The 25,272-nt window shown below is 38.7% G+C and overlaps 1 protein-coding gene across 4 annotated transcripts; it reads right to left on the reverse strand.

The window, feature by feature from the left end:
- Positions 1-440: 440 nt before the first annotated feature.
- Positions 441-22,084, reverse strand: kdm4ab (lysine (K)-specific demethylase 4A, genome duplicate b). Of its 4 annotated transcripts, none has more exons than XM_014973784.2 (23): positions 21,914-22,084; positions 18,358-18,519; positions 18,074-18,249; positions 17,869-17,983; positions 17,513-17,706; positions 16,429-16,478; positions 15,982-16,085; positions 15,745-15,882; positions 15,438-15,658; positions 13,810-13,967; positions 13,052-13,707; positions 11,177-11,281; positions 10,866-10,983; positions 10,543-10,718; positions 9,576-9,789; positions 9,182-9,261; positions 8,576-8,631; positions 7,204-7,312; positions 5,746-5,937; positions 4,179-4,349; positions 2,335-2,454; positions 2,074-2,166; positions 441-1,951 (listed from the first exon to the last, which is right to left on the reverse strand). In XM_014973784.2, the coding sequence occupies exons 2-23, from the start codon at positions 18,496-18,498 to the stop codon at positions 1,814-1,816; spliced, it is 3,525 nt and encodes a 1,174-aa protein (XP_014829270.1). In that variant the 5' UTR covers positions 18,499-18,519; positions 21,914-22,084; the 3' UTR covers positions 441-1,813. The 4 variants fall into 4 exon arrangements, with proteins under 4 accessions (XP_014829270.1, XP_014829269.1, XP_014829272.1 ...); XM_014973783.2 differs by having other exon boundaries at positions 10,866-10,986; XM_014973786.2 differs by lacking the exon at positions 11,177-11,281.
- Between the last annotated feature and the right edge of the window lie 3,188 nt (positions 22,085-25,272).

The following is a 25,272-nucleotide window of genomic DNA, read 5'->3' on the forward strand; positions in this document are numbered from 1 at the left end:
ACCATTGGTTAGTATATTTTATCTACTAACCAAAAATCCCCTGAGGTTGTGATTCTATTGTGACAAAAGTTGAAAAGGTTCAACCTGTAGATTAGGTGTCTCTACAAAGTTCAGTCTGCGACTCGAAACTCGGCAATGTTCTCAACTATTTCTCATCAAGGTCTATGAAAACACGTTTGAGGTTTTGTGTATACGTGCAACATTTCTTTAAATAGGTTTCCTGTGTTTATTCAGATTAGCTATCAATTCAGATCGGAAGCAACAGAGGCAAAAGGGAAAGAACAAAATGTGATTCAAACTAGGTTAATAAACAGGCTAAATGTGAGTGAATGGAAAATGCCAGGGCTTAAAGCTGCAGAATTAAAAAATACCTCACACTCTGCTCTGATTGGCTGTTGAATAGTGTGGGATGTCAAGGAGAAATAAATGATACAAAGCACTTTTTTTTTACCCCAAATTTTACTCAAATAGTTTATGCTTACAAAGTTTTAAAAGCAGCCTTATGGACAGAGATCTAAAGACGACAGCAGGACAAAGATAAAAACAAGCATCTGGCCACATTATCCTACAGAAAGGCCAGCTACTTTTACTTTCCTTATCACAATTCTAGCTTAGAGGAGGAATAAGGGCCTGAAAGTGGGAGTAAAAACTTCAGAGCACATAACTACAGGGCTTCAAAGTATCTGAAATTTAATACTCTACAGCTAGTTGAAATAAAAACACAAACACAAGGGGAAATAAAATCCAATTTTCAGGATGGTTGTCAAGGATACACAGATGTATCAAAGGTTAAAATTTCCTGAAAGAAATAATAAGTGCTTTAGCTTTAAGAAAAACTCTGGAACAACACCTTCCATTTCCTGCACAGGAACAAAAACAATAAACAAACAAAAAAAAAGCTCTAAAAATTTAAAACCCGTCAGCATAATAAATATAAATACATCTCAAGTTGTCTTTAGATTGGTGAAAAGCATGTGACAAAAATAGCTTTCTTCTCAATCTGGATGCATTTTGCATAAATAAAGTAGCACTATTATTTACAATATTTATAATCTACGAGACCAAAAAAAAAAGAAAAACAAAAAGTCAGCTTGGCCCTTTAAAATGTAAGGCTACAGAACATGTCTAGACTTCCTTCCATCTTCACAGTAGATGCACCATAACGAGCTGTGATTCAACTACACACTTAATCAGATCCTATTCAGTTCATTAAAATTATTCTACGATTCTATGATGGAAAATTACAGTCTGAAAAACTGGATACAAAAAAAATCTTCGGGATCTACAACTCTTTGGGGTCAAAGTTGGAAAGTTCATGACAAAAAGAAGAAAGCGTACATTTTAACTGCATTTGTTAAATAAATTTAAAAAAAAATTCCTTTAGAAAAAAATATTGTTAAATAAACGGGAAGTTGGAAATAAATAGCTGCAACCTGATCAGGAAAGCTTGATGAAGCGGTGATTGTAGAGAAACTTAAACTTACTGTCCCGTTCAGTCCTAATGCTTACACTTCACTGATTAATGGCTTCTTCCTGAAGAACGGAGAACAGAGGTCTAACAGGATGTTGTAAAGCACGAGTTGTTTTAAGTCCCAGCCGTAGTTTAGAAATATGGAGGCTTCTGGAGGAAGGTAAAGTAAGCAAAGAAAACAAAGAGAAAAGAGAAGAACAGAAAGGAAAGAAAGAAAAGAAGAGAAAAGAAAAGAGAAAAGCAGAGAAAAGGAGGGGAACGGCAACCTGTGAGCTAGAAAACTAAAGAAATGAAGACTTTCATGTTTCCATAGTGATTTATTTTGGTAAAACATGGCAGCAGTCACTCCATGATGGCTCGGTAGATAACGGGCTCTATGTAGTCCTCTCTGTATCGGGAGTTGATGACTCGCTGTCGTTTGGAGTTCTGTTTGACGTTGCTCTGTGTGAATAGCTCGAAGCGCATGTCCGACGCCACCGACTAGAGACAGAACACAGAGGGTGAAGGGGCATGAGGGAGAGAGGCTGTGGGTCGCCGCGGGTCACCACAGGTCAGCACTCACACTCGTTCATGACACAACAGAAAGAAGAAACTCAGCCTACCATTCGAGACTTGACTCGTTTGGGCAAATCCTCTTCAGGCGTGTAAATGTCTTCTCTCTTCACTGTGAGTTGTGATCCATCTTCAAACTCCACCTGTAGGGGCATACACACACACACACACACACACACACACACACACACACACACACACACACACACACACACACACACACACACACACACACACACACATATATATTAAAAACTTGACACAGATATGATGTACAGGATAGTGTGAGGGACCAGCAGCAGCAGGTTTACCATGTACATAGGGACGGAGTGGGATGCTACAAACTTGGCTCCGTACAGAAGGCCGTCTGTCCATCGCACTTGGACAGGCTGGCCTGCAGAGGGCGGGCCGAGCCGGGCACAGTCCCGGTTCTGGAAACACACAGAGCAAAGTGTCAACTTTAACTCTGTGTGTGGATTTCTGAAGCTGCACAAACTGTTACACACATTTCTATATGTGCAGAAGCAACACAGAGATGATAAACACTCTACACACAGCCTCGTACTTCAGAGCAGCGTTTCAATTCCACAGAAGATTACAACGTATAGTAATTGTATGTGTTCACAGTTAATGTTATTATCAGCCTTTCTATAACACCAGATCAGAATGTGAGCGAATTCTGTCCCTTCATGGTTGCTCATCTACCTGACGGCAGACAGGTAGAGGAGCTGGTTTTTTAAAGTTTCACACAAAGAAACTATATAAGAAAAAAAAAAAAAAACAGACTGCAGAGCAGGTTCAGAAAACTATCAGACACGATTCAGGTCCACTTATGGAAGTGGCTCAAACCAGATATTTTGGGGTGAAAAAGATTGGAAGTGGGCCATTCAGATGGCAGTGAAACAGTGAATTTGGGTTGCATTTGGATGAAAAAATATATATATAATTTGAGTCTTTGCCTCACTTCCTCTAATTTAGATTATTAGAAGTGCCAGCTAATGAAAACCCAAAATAATACTAAAAATATCAACAATAGTTATGTTTCATGTAGAAATATTCATATTGTGTCCTTCAGTCATGTTGAGATTTCTGAGTAAATAGTCACAGGAAGGCTAAGCTACAGAAGGCCGTTGCTAAGGAAGCTGGCTGTAGTCAGGCATGTTAAAAGGAAATGCAGAGTAGGTTGTGTAAAGCTGAAGTGATACTGTGACCGACTGACCTCACATGACCCCTGAGAGCACATGTGACAAACTCGGGGCCTGCAGGCCAAATCTGGCTCACCATAGCCATTTCTGAGGGCCTCGGAGGGCCACAAACAGAAGTCCACGATAACAGTTGTGTGATTATCATTTTCAGTCGAATCAATTCAGTTTTTATTTTATATAGGGCCAAATTACAGCAATGTGAAAAGATGTGAAATGTGATTTAATTTTAAGTGCAAATGAAATGCAGAGAAAGATGTAGTATTTAACAGTTTATAAAAAGGTAGTTTTATCCATCTGTTCTGCCACGACCCTTTGATGCAACATGAAAATGCCATACAGAATCAATGGAGTCTTATCAAGAAGGACATGAGACGCAAGAACGAAGAATGTAGAAGAGCTGAAGGTTTCCTGAACACATCAGCAAAAACACAGGCTGATCAGTAAATCACACAAATGGAGCCCCAACTAAGAACTGTCTCCTGGTCTGGATTGAAAATCCTAACTTTATTGTTATTATGCAGTTATCAAAGAATGTGTAATTTTCTTCAACCGTGAATAAAATGCATCACTCCGCTTTAGGATTTTCTAAAGGTGTTGTATAAATCAGCCTATTTGTGCTTTTTGTGTGTGTGTGTGTGTGTGTCCTGTTTTGTTTTTCTCTAAACAAATAAATGAGACGTGCATATGCTGGTGGTTTTTTATGTTGTTTTTCTTCTTTCTCTTCCATACTGTTCTTAGTTGCCATTTACTTTGTTCATATAAATAAAAAGAAAAAAGAACAGCAAATGATCAGATGATATTTCTGCTCTTTAAGTTGTAACTCTGTACATTGGTGAGTAAAAAAAGATAAAGAATAAAAAATACCAATCACAGCCCTTCGTTTTGAATGGAACCATGGGAATGGATAACTGTCATGGTTTGTTTGTTGATTGGACTGTACCAGTACTGACCTCGATGTCCTCTGGGAAGAGGTTGTCGCTGTATGAGCCGTCATCAAACACCACCTCGTAGAAGGTGGCGGTCGTCAGCTCCACCACCTCACTGTAGTAGTAGCGGCAGTTCTTGTGCTTACAGATCACCTTGTGGCCCACTGACAGATCTCTCAGAGAGGCCTTGTTGCGCTACAGAACAGAAACCGAGTGTTACATCAACTAGAGCGGCAGTGAATCAAACAAAGAGCCAGAGGTATGAAGGCGACGCTCCGCTAATGGATTAGGACTTGGAGAGAAATGCTACACATTTATCTGCTTCTAGACATATCCAGCTTGGGCAATGAACAGGATCTAGAACGTGCACAGAATTAGCTTCATGGAGCTCCACTACAGCACTATGAGGACAGGTTTGTTGACTGACTTGACATAACACCAAGGCAAGATGGCTCCTGTCTGTGTGACAGCAATCTGAAGAAGCTTCTGATTGAAGAAATGGTTCCTCTACAACAGTCTCATGAAGAAGATGCTCAGGATCATTTGTTTTTCATTTTATGAGGATTTTTTTTTTTTTTGTATGATAATCTCCACAATCCAGAGATTGTGGAGAGCAAGTTTTAATAACTTGCTCTTATTTAGCAAGTTATTAAAAGGGGAAAATTTGAATAAAATGTAAAATTCAATTGAATGTGCTGCTGCTGAGAGGAGCTGAACAGAAACTCTGCCTTGTATGGTCCCATGTCTGCTTGTTGTATAACTTAGTGCAGTATTTATGATTGATTGAATTCTATACAGGCTGCTGGATTTGGACTTTAGTCTCCATTTCGTTGTACCAGTGAGATTTAACACTCTGCTTTTCTACAGTCTAGGTAAGTAAGCTCAGTGTAGAGCGAGTTGTTATAGAAACACCGCTCTAAGGCTCAGTCCATCTTTCTCTATGTTGACTATAGATGAAAGAGAAACATTTATGCTCCAAATTGGAATATTTAAGAGTTTGGTTTAATTTTTGTTTAGTTGTGTTATTCAATTTCAATATATAAATGTTTTGCATGTGTTCATGTTTAAAATAAATCAAAGCGCTGCATGTGTTTTTCATTAAACCGATAGGACTGTACTGAATGTTTTAGGTACTGATACATGTATCGATACAGTCCTAAAAAAAAAGGTCAGTAGTCCTGCTGACAGCAGGAAAATGCTTAGACAGGAAATACTGGGAGGGAGATCAATCTACAAGGAGTTCAGATTTATTCTTTAAATCAGGAACAGCACATATTGGTGAAAAAATATGAAAATATACCAGACCAGCTGAACTTATCACTCAGAGGCAAAAAAAACCCGTTATGCACATAAAAATAACACTGTGTTTTTGCAATTGATAGGAATTTAAATCTTGTTTATTTCTGTACTAGTGTCACCTTATTTCTTGTTGTGTTTTTCAGTATGGTGTATTTTTTTTCTTTTCTCCGACTTGTGTATGAAAACGTTAAAAAACACCAAAAATAAAGAAACTTATGTAATATTATGTAATATAATCGTCGCCTAAAGTTGACCTCTAACCGTCAGCCCAGCTGTGGCCCTGCTATGTTACCTCAGGTAAGACAGGAGCTCTGTGCCGGTGGCAGGTGATGAAGACGACGAACGGCCAGTCGTCTGGGTGCATGAGTATGCCAGCTGCCTGAGCACAGGAGGGATGAAACGCTGTGGAGCAGCGGCCATGGGAGCACTGGACGCAGCAGCCCTTCACCTCCCTCTTCATTCGTTTCCTGCAGCACGCACACTTCTGCTCACACAACCCAGGAGGAACACAGAGAGCAGTCAGAAAAAGGGAAAAACAGAATGACTTTACAAGGGAAAGGACAAGGGGAGGATGTCCACTATCAAGGGCAGCAGAGACACATGCTAGAGCCAAAATATGCAGAAAGGGAAATTACACAAATTTCCCTTTGATACTTTAGTGCCATCATGACATCATGGGGCTTTTCTCATTTCATTTATGTGACTTACATCAATGAACAGGTCAGCTACTATGCTTAATAGCTTGTGGTGGCATAACCAGCACTCACAACATGACATAATGCAGACAGAACGTCACCAAGCCTGAAAGGGGAAACCCTGCTGGCCAACTCTGCACAAAGTGAAAATTGCATCATCATCTTACATACCAAACTTTCACTTATATGGGTTTTATCAGAAATGGTTCCAACCACAAATATAGTAACACTAACAATGAAACTAGCTTCTGAGCTGGCAGTGAAATAAGGGCAGGTTGAACTATTTATTTGAAATCTATGTCAAAAATTATGATAAATCAGTTTTATTTTCTGATTTTGAAGACTTAATTTTTGGAAAATCAAGTTAGTTTGTTTTTTCCACCAGTGTTTTCACAGTTCAGAGTGATGTCAGCCCGCCCAATAACTGCCATCTTGTTTGACCAGTGTATTTTACTTATTTTGACTTTACCAGCTTTGTCAACTCACAGAAGGAGTGATTAAAAAAACAGCCAGTTATTAAGTTATTTTTAAGGTATTTTCTGTCATTTGTTATTTTTTAAGGAAAAAAGTATTTATATTGGAAATTTAATTTCAAATTATTTGAATTGGAAATTTTATTTTTAAGTCACATCACACTGCTTTAATTAGAGGGTAAAGCAGTTGTGAAAGTGCCATTTTTAAGTATTAAATGAAGAACTTAAAAATCTAAACCTTAATTAGTTAAATTAAAAACTCAAGACACAAGCTGTCATCTCAATATAAAAAAGTATTAAAAGTAGTAAAAAAGTAAAAGTCCTTCATTTCTTATTCTAATACCTAATGGATGAAAATCTAAATATCTGATTAAGTCTGGAAACAATGTTTCCCCTATGTTAATTTCGGCTTAATTTTCAGATTTTCCAAATTGACTGAAGCAAACTCCACATTTTCAGGACTGTGTAGTGACAGAAGGATGTGAGAGAAAACAAGATGTAACTTCGGATCAGCAGGAATTCCCTTCTCCCGTTTTAGAACAAGCGCAAACACAAAGGAAGAAAGCGCCTCTGGGCTCCTACCAGTCTGAAGCGAGGCAGCGGGATGGCAGAGAGGTCGATGGGGCTGCGCTTGGTGATGTTGACAAAGCGCGCTTCCAGGACAGTGATGGCACACAGAACATGGACCCATCTGAGGGAAAGGTAAACATAAAGCATAAATTCTGGATTAATCAAACAAATAACTTCTCCAAGGTAAAAACAGCTAAACATGACGATGACACTAAAGATGGAATATAAATCCCTATCGAAAGGAATTTCAGATTTTTGTTCCAGGTTTTTGTTCCAACTTGTTATTTTAAACACTACAACACATAAATCAGAAAAAAAAATATGTGCGGTACATTTTATGATTGTTTTGAATTTAATCCCAAGAAAATGGAGGAGTTGTAAGATTATTCCAATTAGTACATCAATTACCATGACCCCAATCTTTATCAGATTGTTTTAATACTCAAAAAGTGCAGTAACTGCTGGTAGATGGGTTTTGATGCAATTAATAGAGAAACGCAAAAAATAAAAAAATGTCCCCAGTGAGTAAAGATACTGGTTTCTAAACAAAATATACCAAACTACAGATATCTAATTAATACAGAAACTTTTTACATTTTTGTTCTCATCTGCACAACTGCAATATTCCATTCATTCATTTACATGCAGGCTGAATGGTGAATCAGTAGGCCTTTAGAGAAGGTCTGGGTAATGTGGCTTAAAAATTAAAGTTCAGATTTTTTCATAGAAAATCTGATTTTAAATCAGTTCTTTTCCTCTCTTTTTGTTTTCTTAAAAAGAGATTATAAATAATAGAAAATATTTTCTAAAACTCGCTTTCATTTCAATCATCTCTTCTGGAAGTTGACCTGAATTCAAACAAATACAAGATGTAATACTTCTGCTTGTAAACGAAGATGGGAAGCCCTGAGCAGGCTGCCATTACTGAAATACAGAAACACACCGTGTTTATGAAATCTTCATAAACAGAAAATTCTATTAAATTGAAAAAATAATTTTATTGCCCAAGCATACTTTAGGATTAAAGAAAAATCAATGATTTTCTTTATCCACAACAGTCAGACACACTGTTTTGTTTTAATTTCCTGTAACATTTCCTGTTGCTTTCAGTCACTTAACCCCACACTGAATAATTAAGCGTTGACGGTTCTATAATAACTCCTCACAACACATGCGGTGTAAGCTCTATGTTTTTGTTGTGTGGCTCTATAACCAGCATCAGGTTGAACAAACTGTCACCAGCCTGATCAGGCGTTACATTTTGCATCAGACACCAAAACCACCAGAGTTCATTTCTGAACCTCCAGAAAAACTCAATCATCTCTGGTGTTTTTCTAAGAATAAAAAAAGATTAAGTCATATTTTCCCTGCCTCTACTACTTACTTGTCATTGTTGGCTCTCTGCAGGGCTCCACCTCTCAGCGAACACAGGCAGCAGTCCTGAAAGAGGAAACAAGAAATCAGTCTGTCATAACAGTCCTGCACCTCGAGGAACGCCCGACTGGGTTAGATAATTAATTGTAACTCGTTTTAATCAAGAGCGATGAAAGTAACAAGGAAACTGAGATCAGTGGCATTTTCAAAGGTTCTGACCAGCAACAGCAATTTTAGATTCTACATAAAAACAATTACTAGGTAAAAAAAATTACTTGGGTGGAGGTGGGAGATGGAAATACTTTTAATTAAGGACACAGAAGTTACCAAAAACTAATCTAAGTTAATAAATATAAAATAATTTAATTAACTGAACAACAACATAAAACAAAAAAATATATTTACAAGTGAAACTACTATAAATAAATGTTATCTCAGATGTCTTTACCAACTCAGCACTGCCCACTAGTGGAAGACAGCGATCAACCATATGAAGCATACAAGACTGCTGAGAGCCAGGAAGCCACTTTGAAGACTAAAGTGCGGAGAACCGTCCTCCATGACAATATGTGAAGTTAACTGCTAATGGAAACATGAGGGAAGCCAACAAACTAACCTCAGTGATGGCACTGGCCTCACAGCGAGCACATAGCCAGTTGTCAAACTCCGCCTCTTCTCCAGAAACGCCGTAGCAACCTAAGCATGTGCAAAAAAAAAACAAGTCATACATTCCTGATGTGTACTGAAGCAAAATGTCAAGTATTTTTTATTCTTCATTAAAAACACTTTGAAACTATTAGCAGAATAGATATGTGTAAAAAGTAACACTTTACTCAATAATAAAACTTAAATCTGAAAAACAGTTTAAAAAATCTGACAATGCTTTAGGCAGCAAAGGCCTATTGTGTCTCAGCTATTTTAAGTTAACTGTAAATTTACAGGTAATATCTGAGTGCCTGTGCAGACACTGGATTATTTTCCAATCTATCTATCCAGAGGGGTGGGCTTACTTGTATGCACTCGAACGTAGCACTGAGCACAGCTGATGAGGCGGCTCGTCCCATCCTCAGCGACGTGAGGATTGGACAGCTGACCCTGTACGCCATCGTTTGTTCTGGCTGAATGCGTGTTGAAGCACATTTCAGGGATGAGCGGCCGGGACCACTGACGGCCTCCTGGGCGGTTCACCAGCATCAAGCTGGAGCTCTCCTCACCAGACTCAGACTTTAAGGGGAGCAAAGAGAGCCAAAGAATTTATTTCACCCCAACCCTTTGGTATTTCAAACTCTGAACTGATGTGCAGCTACTTAACCTTACAGCGTTACATTAACTGACCTGTCAGGCTTTATTTGTCAGTATCTGACTGCAGTTTTCTGGCCGATCACTGATCTTTAAACAGCTTGATTTAGGCTATATTAATATTTTTGTTGGTATCACCAGCGGTTAAAATGTTAGCATTTATTGCCGTAAGCAGCTGCTTAGTTCATTTATGGCTTATATTGGCTCTAAGCATGGGCAGCATTAAATCTCGCCTTAAGATCCACTGGCTGATTACTTAACTGGCATTTAATAAAAGTGCAAAAAATGTATATTTATTTTAATTGTATTTTTTGTTTGTGGTTATCAAGACTCTATAGCTGTGTGTTTTAAGTACTGTCAACAAGGTCATCCAGTAATACAATAACCCTGTAATATTTTTACATTTCCTGTCAGAGTAACATTTAATACAAAAACATGGTTGACCGGCTGGAACCCCGACCAACGGGGTTAGCAAGTTTTCTGGAGGAAACCCCAGAAATGCAATTAGAGTTTCTAAATATAATGGAAAATAAATCATAAAGCATGAAATCACTCAGAGCAAAGCACAGGATCTATGATTAAAAATCTAATTGATTAAAGTATGAATAACATCTCTGGGAACATGCCTGAAAAGACATATAGTAGTTGTTTACAGTGCAGCAGTCCTGTAGTTGGTACCTGGTGGTAAGTGTAGAAGAGCAGACAGATGGAGCAGTAAGGAGGCTGCTGGCCCATCCTTTTGTTGTAGTCCCACTCTGCCTGGGGGTTGTAAGGCTGGCTCTGCCACAGTTGGGTCAGAGGCTTTGCCCACTCCTCCTTCTCTTCTTGTTCGACCTCTACGCTGATGTCCTGATCTGGAGACAAGAGGGATAAATCTTTTAATAATGAAAAGCAATGATTTATAAACCAAAATGTGATTAAAAAAATAATAAATAAATAAATAAATAAATAAAAACAGAGTCAACGTGCCACCTTGCAGTGAGAACTGAACAGTTTCATACCATCATCACCACATGTCTCTCTGATCAGAAGAGGGTGATGGCGAGGCAGTCGACAAAGCTCTTCTTCCTGCTCCTGTTTTTTTGACTCAAGCTTGCAGTAAGACTGCTCTTCTAATACCTGCTGGAGAAAAAGGAGAACAGCATATCTTCAAAATAAGCATTACATTGTCGCTGTAGACACCTTAAAATTTGGAGATTTTAATCTACTTGAAACATTGGGGCCCACTGGGGCCTCTGTACTCGTGTGCGTCAAATCCTAATCAAATTCAGTCTAACCATGTCATCAAACTTAGCTCCCTTGAACTACTTACATAAGTGTGAGGAATCACCTGGACCTCATCCTGCTTGTGTTGCTCTGCAGGAATGGTGTCTTTCAGGATGATAATGCCACTGTCCAGTAGTGGACACTCGGAACTCTGTAGTTTAAACAGTAGATTCAGTGGATCCAGAAGATAAATAAAGGCAGAGAACAGATTCGGGGTAAAATGGTTGATAAAAGTGGTTTCTGCCATGAGAACGACTTAGTTAAGACTCTTTTTGTTAGAATAGTTAGTATGAGAGGAATAATGTCATAATAAAGTCATGCAGTGAAAACACACCAGTACAGAGACACCAAAGAATGTTTCAGTTCAGCAATAGATTAAAATCCCAATTTGATACCCAAATCAAATTGACATTTTATCATTCGAAATAAATGTCACTAAATTAGCTTATGAACTGTTCTTTTCTCAGGGCGGAATGATGACAACAACCTCTGCAAATCTTAAAAACAACAACTAGGTGCACAAATCTAAATTTCCTACAGATTTTTTTCTAATCCAATATGTCCAAGACCAACTATTTACATAAACCCATCTTCAGCAGGTTGCTAAGAAACAAAGTGCTTTTGCAGCCATCTGAATATAAAGACTTGATCCAGTATGGTTGGTTTCCTGGTCCAGACCTGGTTTTAATGAGACACTACACAAGATGTATGGAATAACAAGAGAGGATGACTTTCATTTTCTTCAAATGTACTTGACACAGTTCAACAGGACAATTATCCCAAACTACTGGGCTCAAAGCTGTGTCTCTGCCAAGAAACCAAGCAATGGCTTTGATATGGGACATTTGTGGGGATGTATGCATATAATATTTCAAGCATAAACATTTTTGAACCTCTGTAGATTAGAGAAAATCTAGTCAAATCTAAAAAAAGAACTCAATCTTTTAGACCAAGTTTTTATCTTTTAAGTAAAATTAAATGGCTTGTCTTGTAAAAAAAAAAAAAAAAAATCAAATTTAACATTAAAGGGTAGAACTCAATGTCATCCTGGTGTGTATGTAATTTTTTGACCAGGACTGTAGGTATTAATCGCTGTCAGTTTAATGCCAAGAGAAAAGGTAGAATTGGTTATTGCTACTGCGTCACATTAAGCAAGCTAGGCGAGTTGTGTGCAGAGAGTAAAGTTAGTAAGAGCATAGAGAACAAAAAGGGCCTGATCACTAGCCATGTAACAAGGCCCTAGTCACAATCTTAAAGGGGCAGTATTATGATTCTGCAGCAACACTGAATCATGTTATAGTAACTATGTTAACTTCAGTTGTTAAAATGCTACAGATGTCAAACGTGACTTAAAAGAAATTTGACATTGTATATAAATGCCTTGAAATTGGGCCTCTGTCTCTTAACTCCTGCTCTTTCTCAAACTCCACTTTCAGGAAGTCATCACAACATGACTCCTGTACTAACCTTTTAGCAACATTTTTATCAGTGTTGAGAAGTAGCTCCTATAATGAGCTCAGATGATTCACAGATCCACCAGGTGTTTGCTAGTCTGAAGGAGCTGAGAGAGAAGTCTTGGGGGGAGGGCTGCTCTGTGAGGTGGAAGCTCGGAAACTTGAAGCCAGAGCTAGATCCACCCAGGCATTTTGTACAGCTGAATGGATGCCATTAAAGGATTTCTCAAAAATGCATGAAAGAGTCAAGACAACACTCCAGATATGTTTTTGATGAGGGAATAATATAACATGATGTAAAGCTCAAATAATAATACTGCCCCTTTAGCATCTGATAACTTTGCTCTGCTTATCCTGACATGTTAGAGGTGAGCATATATTTAGATATTTGGAAGGACTTTTAGAAAGCAGTATAGTTCCCCCTCACATTTGGAAATGAGTATTATTTTAAGTCAAGCGACACAAACCTTTCGCTTGTTGGCTCTGGAAGCCTCCATCTTGACTTTGCTGAGGTCATGGAGCTGTGTCTGGCTCTGTGGGGGGGCTGACCTGGCCTCAGCTTTGGCTTTCTCCATTCTAGCTGGGTCTTGGATGAACTGTGTTTTTTCAGGCTTGTCAATGTTTTGATTCTGGTGTGCTTGTGATTCATTAAGTTTCTCTTGTATCTGAAGAACTGAGGCTCCAGGCTGAAGCTGTGCTAGCTCCTGGCCCAGAGCCATGGGTAAAGCCTGGACCCGTGTCAGCGTGCAGGCTTTGCTCTGAAGGCGACGAGGCTGCTGCTCCTTAGCGTAGCTGTGGATTTGGAGCTGCTTGTGATGATCCTGCTGCTTTTCTGACGTGTAGCTTTGCACCAGGAGAGTGTCTTTTGAACTCAGAGTCCTGTGGAAGAGCAGGCTGGCCACACCCATTTTACGCACGGGTTGAGCGGGGGCTTCTGTCCATGTCGGCGCTGCTGAAACCGACAGATGCCCATTTCTGGGCCTCATCTGAGAAGAGATTGCAGGTGCTCGAGTCTTGGTGTAATGAGGAGGACGGCCTCCGTCACCGTTGCTCTGCAACATACTCCTATGAAATGGGTCCATCAGCGTAAGCTTTGTTGGCGTGACAACCAACTTTGGCGGCCCTGGAAATAAAATGAGAAAAGGCCATACATTTTCTTTCCCCACAGAGTAACTAAGACCAAACCAGCTGATCAAACAGGAAGTCCTTGCGATGAATGTAGTACCTTTATTTCTTCTGCCATCATGTGCTACTGCTCGGTGAGGGATGAGGCTCAGCCTGGGCCTCTTTCCATACTCCTCGTCATCGTCCTCGTCTTTGGGGACGACCTCGTCAGGCACCTCCAAACAAACACGGTGTCTTTTGGCCTCTATTCGTTGCGTGCTGAAGAATCACCAGAAACAGACGGGACAAAGGTTACCAACATATGTTCAAATTTCTATTGTTTGCTGAATAATTTTGAGGCTATTTTAGTTTGCTTGTAAAGTTTTGTACATTTAAATGGGTCAATTTAAATAATTCTTTCTTAAAAATTTCATGAAACATTATAAAAGTGCCCTCTAGTGAACTGCTGGGTTTGACTACTGGCAGCAGTGGTGAAGCTAAAGTGGATGCTGGTGTCTAGCTTGAATCAGATGTCTTAACAGATCAATATTGTTTCTATTGTTGCCTCTTGCATATATTTAGAACATTTCCGCCCCGCCACTTCATGGACCTTACCAAGCTCCGCCCAGAAACGCCCTCGAAAATCCCACGTGGCTGCATGTCTCACAAACAAAGCCTCACAGAGCTTAGTTTCTATGTAAACATGGCGTCTTTCACTTCGATTGACTCTCTGCAGAGTATTTCTGAGTCAATTAGCGTAGCATTTCTGCCGGATTTTCACAAAATATCAGCCACGACAATGGACAGGGGAACCAACAAGTTCATGTCATCTTTTTTGGACGACATCAAGGTGTTTGAGCCACACGATGCCTCCAACATTGTGCGCGTCACAGCGAAATGCTGCCGGTCGATGAGGAAAACAGCAGATCCTCACACGCTCAGCATAAATATAGCTATGGACAAGATCACTGATGCCTGTTGTTCTTGCAAGGCTGGGTAAGTCAGCATTCATGGTTTTGATGGTTACTTTTGAAATCAGTGATTTCTGTTGTTGGCAAATGTTTGAGTGTGCCTAGGCTTGATACACTGTACTTGGTGCTAGCGTGGCTAACACGATTACAGTTTAGTAAAAAGACTTTTCACGTAAAATAAAATCTTTAATGTATGTCAGATACGGTACACATTGCATATTGATCTGTTCAGCTAACATAAGACTGTAACAGACAGGCTTCAAGGTGTAGAAGTTGTATCGGTACTGCCATTATGCTGTACTTAGCTAAAAGGTTTTCATAATGGATGTGTTAATTATTGACTTTCTTTTTTTCATTTACTAAACACAAAGAAAGCAAAGCAATAATACTTACACCAGCACACACTCCTTTGTTCTTATTGATCCTACGACGGTTGAGCTGTAAATGCGTCGTGCACAAGCTTTGATCCAAGCAAGGCATCCCGTTTCAGATTTTGGAAATCTGTGAATTTTAGTTCCACAAATACGATCAGGATACCTGACATCGCCTGAACAGATACCCCACTGACAGTGGAGAACCATTCTTTTTCAAGTCCTGACGCAAAAACTTTCTGCCAGTCTGCTAGTCCACAATGTACATTAGCATGTGTTTACTACTGTAGCTTGTGTTTGTGAGACGGTCACGCACGTGGTAGCTACGCTGTGACGTGAAATGGGAATTAGCCAATGAAACGCGGCCCCTGTGGTAAGGTCCATTATTTTAGCAGTCATTACAATACCTTTTCCTTTCTCCATCCTCACAGCCACTCTCGGTGAAGCTGCTGTTGCTGCTGTTGCTGCTGAAAGAGTCGCCCAAAAATTCCCTAGCCTCTGGGGTGGGCTTTGAGTGGTCGATGGGCACCGTATCTCGCCCTGCCAGCCACTGTTCATAGCGGTCTGGCTGGTACTTCCTGACAAAAACATCCATTGAAATCTTCACCATGTCTTTACGGCATGAGCACTAAGGGAAGAAGAGAAAGCAAGACAGGGGTTAAAACAACTAAATTAAATGAATGATTAAAAGCATACGTTTTATCTGGTCCTCACCAAAACTGCTTGCTTGCCATACTCAATCCATCTCTCCGTAGCAAAGTTGGTGGACTCGGCACAATTGAAACCGTGGTTGAAGCCAGCGTGATAGGCATAGGGGAAAGTAATCATAAACTCACCAGCTTCCTGAGTGATCTACAGAAACAGGGATACACTAATTAGCAACTACACATTAAGCCTTTAGCTTGTTTCACAGGTACAAATCACTATTGAAAATGTTAAATGAACACTTACCTTTTCAAATGGAATGCTGTATTTCTTCAGTATTGAAGGAGAGATAAGAGTCATTTTATGCCTTAAAAAGGCTTCACAATTTTGAGAACTACCAGGAAAAAACCCTAAAGGAGAAGAACAGATTAAAGAACAACCTCTAAAGTAGCCTGGTGAATCAGATGATATTCTTTTCAACAGATCTTTTAGTACGAAGGTGAACTGTAAGCTGCTTCAGGACTTGCTGATAACTTGCGATGAAGATCCAATAAGACGTTATGTTGGTGTTTTTTTGCCTTTAGCGTTTTAATCAGAAATGAACCTCGATATAATCTGATTCTGAACAGCACTGTAGCCATTCAGTGATAAAAATCCCCAAAACTGAACTTCATTTTCCCATAACATATACACCATCAACAGTTTTCTAGAAAACCGTTCATCTCTATAGAACTCCACTCTGTGCTGCCTTACCTTTAGCCAGACGCTCCAGTCTCTTCCCATGCTCTGGGGAAACACAATACCTACAAACACCCAAAGGAGAAAGAAGTTTAGATTCTACAACCACTAAGTTTTATCAACTGTTGTTAAGCCTCTCGGAAGAAAAACAATTCTTGAAGTTAAATGCACAAAGGCAAGGATTTCCCCTCTTGTGTAAGAAGTTAAGTCCATAAACATTTGTGATAACGTTAGATTTTATTTTATTTTATTTTTTTGATGAAATATGGATTGAGTGAGAGAGGTTTGACTGATAGACCAGTCTAACAGTTCATGTCTGTACATTTGACGTTAACAATAGTCTCCTCACCGTTACCAACTCAGCAACTTTCTTGCTATAATTAGCAACATGTCAGACAAAGTTTTCTGGCCAATCACCGACCTGCCAATTCCAATTTTGGCCTATATCAATTTTTAATTCTGAAAAGTCGCTAAATATAGCAACAGATATAGCATCTGTTAGGCATGTCTCAGTTAGTCCTCTCTCACTGCAGTGCAAAAGGGGACAGTGACTGATTTTTAGACCTTTGCAAAGGCAGACAAGATCGGAGGATAAGATCGGTTTGACATGCCAGTATCGGCCTATATTCCAAAATTAAGGAAATGGGGGCCGATTTATTGGAGCACCCCTAATTCTGTTATGAATAAATTAGGTTTTATGGTTTCAATAAAAACATCTACCAGTAGATAGTTGTTCAAAGTTTCTTGACTGCAAGTTATACAGTCATCAGTAAATAATGTATAATAATATAAAATTATGCAAGACTTTAGTATTTTCATGACTATCTCTAATTCATGAGACTTGACTTCAAGGAATAAATAATATACAGTAGCTTAGCGACAAGCGTACAAAAGGTTTAACTGGAAGTAGGAAGGGACAAAATGGTCAAAACGGGACTCCAAATTGGCTGGAGCCTTCTGTTACTTATGCATCTCTGGGTTAAACCTAGGCTGCCATTTTTTTAATCACCCTACCATGCTTGTGCAATAACGCCCGAAAGATTTTAAAACACCTTCACATTTCCCGCAACTTTTGAAGAAAATCTGTGGAAGGCCTTACCACGACTTGGGCTCTCCGAAGTGCAAGTAGTTGATGCTGTAAAGGTCCATGTCCTCAGTGTGCCATGCAAACGTAGTCTTCCACATTCCAAAATACAAGTAGGGGGTGTTAACACCCTCAATAGTTATTCCACTGTCACGCTCCACAGTGTCCAAAATGGTTCCCAAGTGGCAAATATTCCATTCCTCAATATCCTGCCAGAATACAGTCCCGGGTTAGGTTACAGCAATCACATGGGCAAATATGAATTGTGATGTTCCAATATCAGCTTGACCAATCACATAAACACTACATCGCAACCAGAAATGTGTACTGATGATCACCACATCAACAACATCTAATGAGTATCTACTCACAGGGTCATACAGGCTTCCGTTAACGTCTGCTCCATACAGAGGAGGGTTAAATGTTAAATTCTTCCAGTATTTCCTTTCCAGCTCCTCAAAATCATCATAATGTGGGCTGCAGAACCTGAAAAAGGCATTCGGGACAGTTAAGACCAAACTTTTTTCTTTTTTTTTTAGCTTTAAACAATCAGCATTACAAGCACATGAATCCTACTTGTCACTGTTGGCAATCTTGCGAAACTCTTTGACAGTCATGGCTCTCTTCTGAATGTTGTACTGAGTGAAAAGGCCTGACTGGCCAGTCACCACCTGCTGAATGGGTGCAGGAATCACCAAATCATCTATGTCCTCATAAGAACCCCGAGGCCTCCACTCCTTTGGTGGAACAATCTGAAAGAAGGGTCAGGAGACGGCGTTATCTCAGCTAGCAACATAGAACTGATCCATGGCAGAATCGGAATCTTATTTTTCTACATCCCAACATCAGACATTAGTTACCTTTGCTAAACCTGCTCTGTGTGCTCCCTTGGACTCTATATATGCAATATAGCGGCTGAAATTCTTGAATTCTTCAGCAGTGGGATAAAACGTCATGATCCCTTTGGAACCATGATTTTGAGAGAGTGCCTCTGATGCCATCTTTTATCTCTGGTGCGGCTCCTGCACGTTGAAAAAAACAGACTTTTTTTAGCACAAGTAGCAATTTAAAGTGTCTTGTAGAAGTTATTACACCACATATATTTTTGTAAATATTCTATTTTATCTTTACATGGGACGACTTTGAAGATCTGACACTTTGATACAATGTAAACACTGCAAAGAAAATCTTACAATTCATTTTTGTCTAGTTTCTAGTGCAAATACCTAAACATACCTGAAATGGGACAGAAATATCTTACAAGTATGACTGGATGAAATAGCTGAAAAGCTTATCACGATATAACAGTCAATATTAATAATTATTGATTTGTGTTTTTATTTAAAATATTCAATATACTGCCAAAATAGTGGTCGTTCCTGTATATCCACAGCTTTCACTTCACACTGTTTTTTACTTGCCTCTTAACTGCAAGTCTATAATTTCTTAATATTAATAAGAGGTGTGCCGATCGATCGGTCACCGATCATAATCGGGCCGATTTCCGTGAAAAAGTGCATGATCGGTGATCGGCGATCATTGGCTCTTGTTGCCGATACCGATCACCTGCTTCTCATTTCGCAGCCTGCCTGTGCAGCTGGTCTCCTTTTTCCTTCACACTGCGCAAACGCGCAGCAACAAATCCTAAGCGATGTGGAACTATATCGCACTGAGTGAATGGGGAAGTTTGCGTGTTGCGGCGGAAAATTAAAGCATGTGGGGTGAAGCAGGTCAAAATGCATCAACACAACGAATCTAATATGGCATAAAAACAATGCCATACTTGACGGAGTTTGGCTACATCGAGGCTCACTGCAGTAAAAAAAAGACATACGGAGCAATCAGATAGCAGGTAAAGCAGCGCACAGCCACAAACACTCACCCGGATTAGCATGACGGTCAGAAAGCTAAACAAATAACCTGGAAAATTATTTAAGTCTTCGAGCTGCGATGTAAGACGCTGGTCCTGCTCTCGCTGTTGAACCGCTGCTACGCTACAGGTAGTAATATTTCACAGACGGAGCTTCGCTTCTGCTCCACCTGGTAATCACTCTCACACCGAATCTCTGCTTAAAGCTGCAGCATCTAACTTAAAAAAATAAATTTTACATATGTATTAGAACTTTCGCTGTCCTAACATGAGACAGATAATCTCTGAAAAAATAAACGATCTCCTCCCTGTTCTGCATAATTACTCCGCTCAGTCAGAAACAGCCAATCAGAGCTAGCAGTAATCAGCTAGCCGCCATGCTAACAGGAAGTTTTCATTCAGTAAATCTGGATTGTTTATTGTAATGGAACCTGTTTTTGCCTTTGAATGTTAAGTTTTATACTTGAACTTCTTGGCAATGTTGAGAGGTTTTATTTTGGCTCTTTGCGTTATTTAGCCTCTTCAGAGCCTTCATATGTTATCAGTCTGTTAAAGATAGTATTATCAATAGCAGTACAATTCGCACAATGCCTGTTTTGTTTAGTTTTTTTTTGGAAAAAGTTATTAAAAACAAGTTTTTGTCTAAATTAAGGTGAATTCATGGTTCCTTTTTCCACATAATGTAACTGGTAGGGTTTATGATAAAAAATAAATAAATAAATATGTGATCGGTATCGGTGATCGGCCCTCATGGGTGATAGGTATCTGTATCTGCAGGAAAAAACCTGATCGGCACATCTCTAATATTAATAATGAAAAAGTATTTACACATTAGATTATTTTACTTATAACTTGGGGAAATGTCACGTTATAAGTTCCAGGACACCAAACCTGAAGGATTGGAGTTGACGCCACTGTTCGAGACTAACTGATTGGATGAAAAACACATTTACTAATAAATCACTAAGCTGTTCTAGTCAAGGCCGAAATGCTGGAATTTATGTCTAATGCAGGTTAAAGAATAATTATGTGAAGAAAAATAAGATGTTTTCCACATTATTGATGGTACTGAGCTGCATGTAGCAAGAAATCAGCTAATGACTGTAATCAGAAGATTTTTAGCTCCACTGGCCAGTCAGAAACTCATAAATCTGATCTTTCTCTCATTATGATCCCAGTAACAACTACACTCTTTATTGTGCCTTAAACACATTTTCAAGAACAGAGATGTAAGAAGCTATTTAAAAGGAAACTAAACTACTTCTAACAATTTTGAGGCTTGTATGTGATTAACTCAGGATGCTGAGCAAGAGAGCAAAACTTAAAGCAAGTACCATGTAGCCTGAACAGAATTGCTCTGTTTGATCATTTGACCTTTCAGCCTCTGTCTATTATAAAAGCACGATTGATTTGAAATATTGATATGGTTAACAGAAAGGAGATGACCATGACAAGCTAGTACAAGCACCAAGCTAGTACAGGAATCTGATTTACTATTTAATAATATTGCTTGTCTGAGAAAACAATGGACTAGAAATCGGATATAAAAAAACCTGAGTGATATATAATTCTGTTGCCATGAAAAAACAAGCAAAAGACAATTTAAAATTGACAGGCAATTGTGATATTTTTCCCCACTGAGTAATCTATTTGAAAACAACTGACAAGTTTCTAGTAAATTCTTTAAAACATATATTTTTATGTACAAAAATGATCAGAATTGTAATATTTACATTTTCAAACAACCCCAACCTATTAGTAGCATTTTTAAAAAATGATACATATTCTGAACAGGCGTTCAAATGTCGATAGACCCATCTCTCCTTAACCAATTATTCTTTGACATAAACTATTAATTAGGATCTAGCATGTAGCCGTTTGACATACCAGCATTTCATGTTCCACGTTACTTTGAAGCTAGTATGAATTCAGCCTGGATGCTGCCGCATACAGAAATAATCGCTCCTGATTGGTTAAGAACTGGTCTCTTTAAATCTCCCCGAAATATGGCTAGCTACCGTGCTAATGAAACAAGCTACATCAGTCAACGACTGTGTGGCAAAGCAGAATATAAAATTAGAAATGATAGCAAGTCTTATTCAGCGGATACTGGAAACATGCCAATGTCAACCAAAGCGTTAACTTCGTAAACAACAATAAACAGGCTGGGAAACAATGGCAGGGTGTATTAAGAACTCTAACCCCATTAAGCCCGAAATGGAATGTGGCTACGCTCAGTATCAGATGTTACATCCCATAGAAACATTTATATGCATCTTGGGCAGACTTAGCTTTAGCATTCTCTTGGTGGTTTAAAAATGAACTTATATTAACCCTCCGTTTGAACGAATATATGAGCCGAAGTATTGCAAACTGGCATGCAAATTCTGTATCTATACCAGGGCATGGCCTACACCCCGATCAATAGCAACTCCATTAGCTTCACAGTAGCTCCTATGGCTAACAAACTATATCCACCGGATTAGCATTTTGAGTTCAGTAGTTCACGTTCTGCGTCCAAGCGACGTTGACGTGTAGATACATACCTCCTGCTCTAGATATGGCCGAACTCTGTCCTTTATGGAGCAAATAAATTGTAGTTAACCAAAGGGGCGAATAGCATACCACAGAGAAGATAGCCTGCTAACTAACTAACAGAACATCACAGTCCTCCATTACCACCTCTACGCATGAACACGCATCTCGTAAGTTGTTTACCACAAGACGCACGGGACACGCTCAGCCAATCAGGTGGCGAGTTTCATGGCTTAGCTTTACAGCAGCTTTATTTAGAAGTTTGCTCACGAAAGCAGTTATAAGTTAATTTGATGCACTTTAAACAAAAAGAGGAGCATTTTTTGCAGGTTAAAGGATCTATTACACCAACATAGTTATAACAGAAGCCAAATTATAGACTTTTAAAAAGTGTATTAGTCATTATTTAGGAAAAGAACGAGCCCACTAGCAAGTTTTACTTTAAACTCTTGAACTATAATTTAGATTTTTATAGCATAAGTACTAATTAACTAGGTAAATAAAAATTTAATATTCCAGACACTTTGAGTGACCTATTAAATCTCAGCCAGTGCCACTAACAACATCAACATTGTTGTGTAGTAATAGCAGAGTACTCTTATTTAAACAAATAGGATAATCCAGCTGTTCAACCAAAGGTAAAAATAATGAAAAACCAAAGAAATTTACACAAAAATCTCAAAATATGCACAGAAACATAAATATAGAACCTTAAATAACCTACTTAGACAGTTTAGCAGCAAACATAACTTGAGTTAGGGGTTAGTTACACTTTCAATACCCATTTTTTTGTCTTGATTCTGTGTTTATATGAGATTATGTGTACCAATAAAGATTAATTAAAACATAAATAAATTTTGCAATAGAAAAATCAGCCTGTGGATTATTTTTAATTCTATATATGAAAGTATTGGTAGTAGACAGATTACTAGACAGATAAATGCAAAATATAAAAATTTTATTGTTACTTACAATAAGTCAAATAACTGCTGCATATTAAATATTAAAATGTTTAACTGCCTAGTGAGAGTTTGTCCATCATGAAGATGGGCCCTGGTGTTTTTATATTGGTCAGTTAATAAAGTCATTTTAGAGAGTGGTTGCCAAGATCACCTCTCAGCTCCATCTCTCCCCATTTCTTCATAACCTACAAGCATCATCACTATTAATACACTCCTCATAAAATCTTAAGGATTTAGATTAATCACTCTTTAGCTTATTTTATCAGAAACTGTAGAGTACTCACTATTTAGATGCAGAGACCAGAAGCCCAGAGGACACTTGTGGATCAAGTGTTGTTGGACTACTTTTTAGACTCCTGTTCTCCTAACCCAGAAATTGAATTAGACCAGAGGATACTTAACAACCCTGAACAGGAGCACCTAGTTTACATACTTTAGATCAACATTAGATTATTTTTCTTCTTTTGCTTTTTTTCTTCATTTTCTTTCTTTCCTTCGGTTTGTTATTTTGTTTGTATTTCCTTTTAATTCATGTAAAGCACTTTGAATTGCCTTGTTGCTGAAAATGTGCTATATAAATAAAATTACATTATCTTACCTTAAGACAATAGAAAAATTTTTAGTTGAACTTCAAAATGTAAAAAAATGAAACAAGCTGGTGTGTTTGTGTTTGTGTTGGGGACTTGGGCCATGCCTCAGCAGTGTGTGTCCTGGGCCAGGGTAGCATATTGTTTATGGGGGTATTTTGGGCCGGCTGTGGTACTGAGTTGTGCTCTGATGGGGGTCCTGCTCCATGACTTGATTGAACCTTGCTTCTTCCAATCCCTGGGAACTGTAGATTGCCAATTCCTGCCTGACAAGTTTGGGGCACCAAATCAACACAAAAATAGTTCCGAGTTACCAAAATCTGCACCTGATCCTAGATCAGAACCAAATTCTCTTTGAAAGCTATTGAAGAAGAGAGTATAAGAGACAAGCCAGGACTCTAGGTGATCCAGAACAGAAGTGCCAAAGACCAGTCCCTGAGATTTATCATTCTGCAACTTTTAGATGCAGGATGCCTGGTGTTAGAACACCCGGGAGAGCTTAAAGATGCTGATGAGCCATTAAATTCAGGTGTCTTGGAGAAGGGATGTTAGAGAATTTTCGGTATTATCATTTTGTTATTACTTTAGTTCACATTCAGTCCATAGATCGTTGTAATTTTCTGTTTAAAGTGTTCTCTTCCTTATGTGTGTATGAACTGACCTGGAGGTCAGGACTGTCTGTTCATCTTCATGTGAAACAGTTAACTCTGTGTTTCTCAGACCTTAAAATTCCTATCAACCAGAATACCTCCTAACTGCCTGTGAGCAGTCGTATTTTGTCTTGTTAACAGTTTGACCGAGATTTGAACCGGGCTCAGACCATAGATCAGATATCACACCTGGAATTGGGTTGCTAGCTGTTTGGGTTAGAAGTTTTACGACCTCTGTTGTTTTTCCTGACTGCCCCCTTGGCTGTTTTGCTTTGACAATAAAACAGGGGCTCAACCGGAAGGAGAGCAGAACGCTCTGTGAACGGCTTGGAGGAGCTGCTACCAGAGACTTCTCCTTTTGCAAAAGCTTTGTCATAAAATTCATATACGTTGTCTGTGGTTCTTTTATGTAGGTTCAAGAAAAATACCCATCAAGGGAGGCACCTAAAAGTTGCAGCATGGTAAATCTCTAGGACTAGATATGGCCCCCCTGATCTAGAGGGATTGTGCGCTTAGGAATGGTCAAAGATCCCTCTGTCTGTAGGCTGCAGCTTGGGAAAATGTTATAGCAGGAAGGCAAAAAGTTGTCCTATTGGTGCCCTGGTGATTAAAAAAAAATTTAAATGGAATTTTATGTGCATAAATTAAAGGTTGGATTTTTCTTTATTTATCAGTATGACAAACAATGAATTTATTTTAAGAGCTTATGCATATCTCCTGTCAATATGGAGCACAATGAACATGGTGACATTTTCTGAAAGTTATCTCACACTTTGGAGGCTACATGTAAATTACTTTTATCTTTTACAGCAGTGGTGTCCAAATTATTTGTCAAAATTGACAAGTCAAAAGGACTCACGGGCCAAACAATAATGTTTAAAACCACAAATAGTACAATAATTATTTTACTGTTTAACATAAACTAAGCACATAATGATTCTAATTAAATAAGTCAGTTTTTGCTTTATTGTGCTGTTTTTTTGTTGTTGTTTGAAAGGGAATTTTAAATTATTGTAGATCCAAATCTTTGAGTTTTTCCACTTTATTAAAATAAATATATCCTGTTTATAAATTTGCTTTGTCTCAGATGAAAAAAAAATTGGTTGAGTTTCACCTATTGTCTCTCTCTCTCTCTTCACAAATGCTTCCTATCATTAAGCCATGTTTGCCA

The sequence above is a fragment of the Poecilia mexicana genome, unplaced genomic scaffold (assembly GCF_051168715.1).
Source record: "Poecilia mexicana isolate PSO_F unplaced genomic scaffold, ASM5116871v1 scaffold_17, whole genome shotgun sequence".
Taxonomy (NCBI): Eukaryota; Metazoa; Chordata; class Actinopteri; order Cyprinodontiformes; family Poeciliidae; genus Poecilia; species Poecilia mexicana.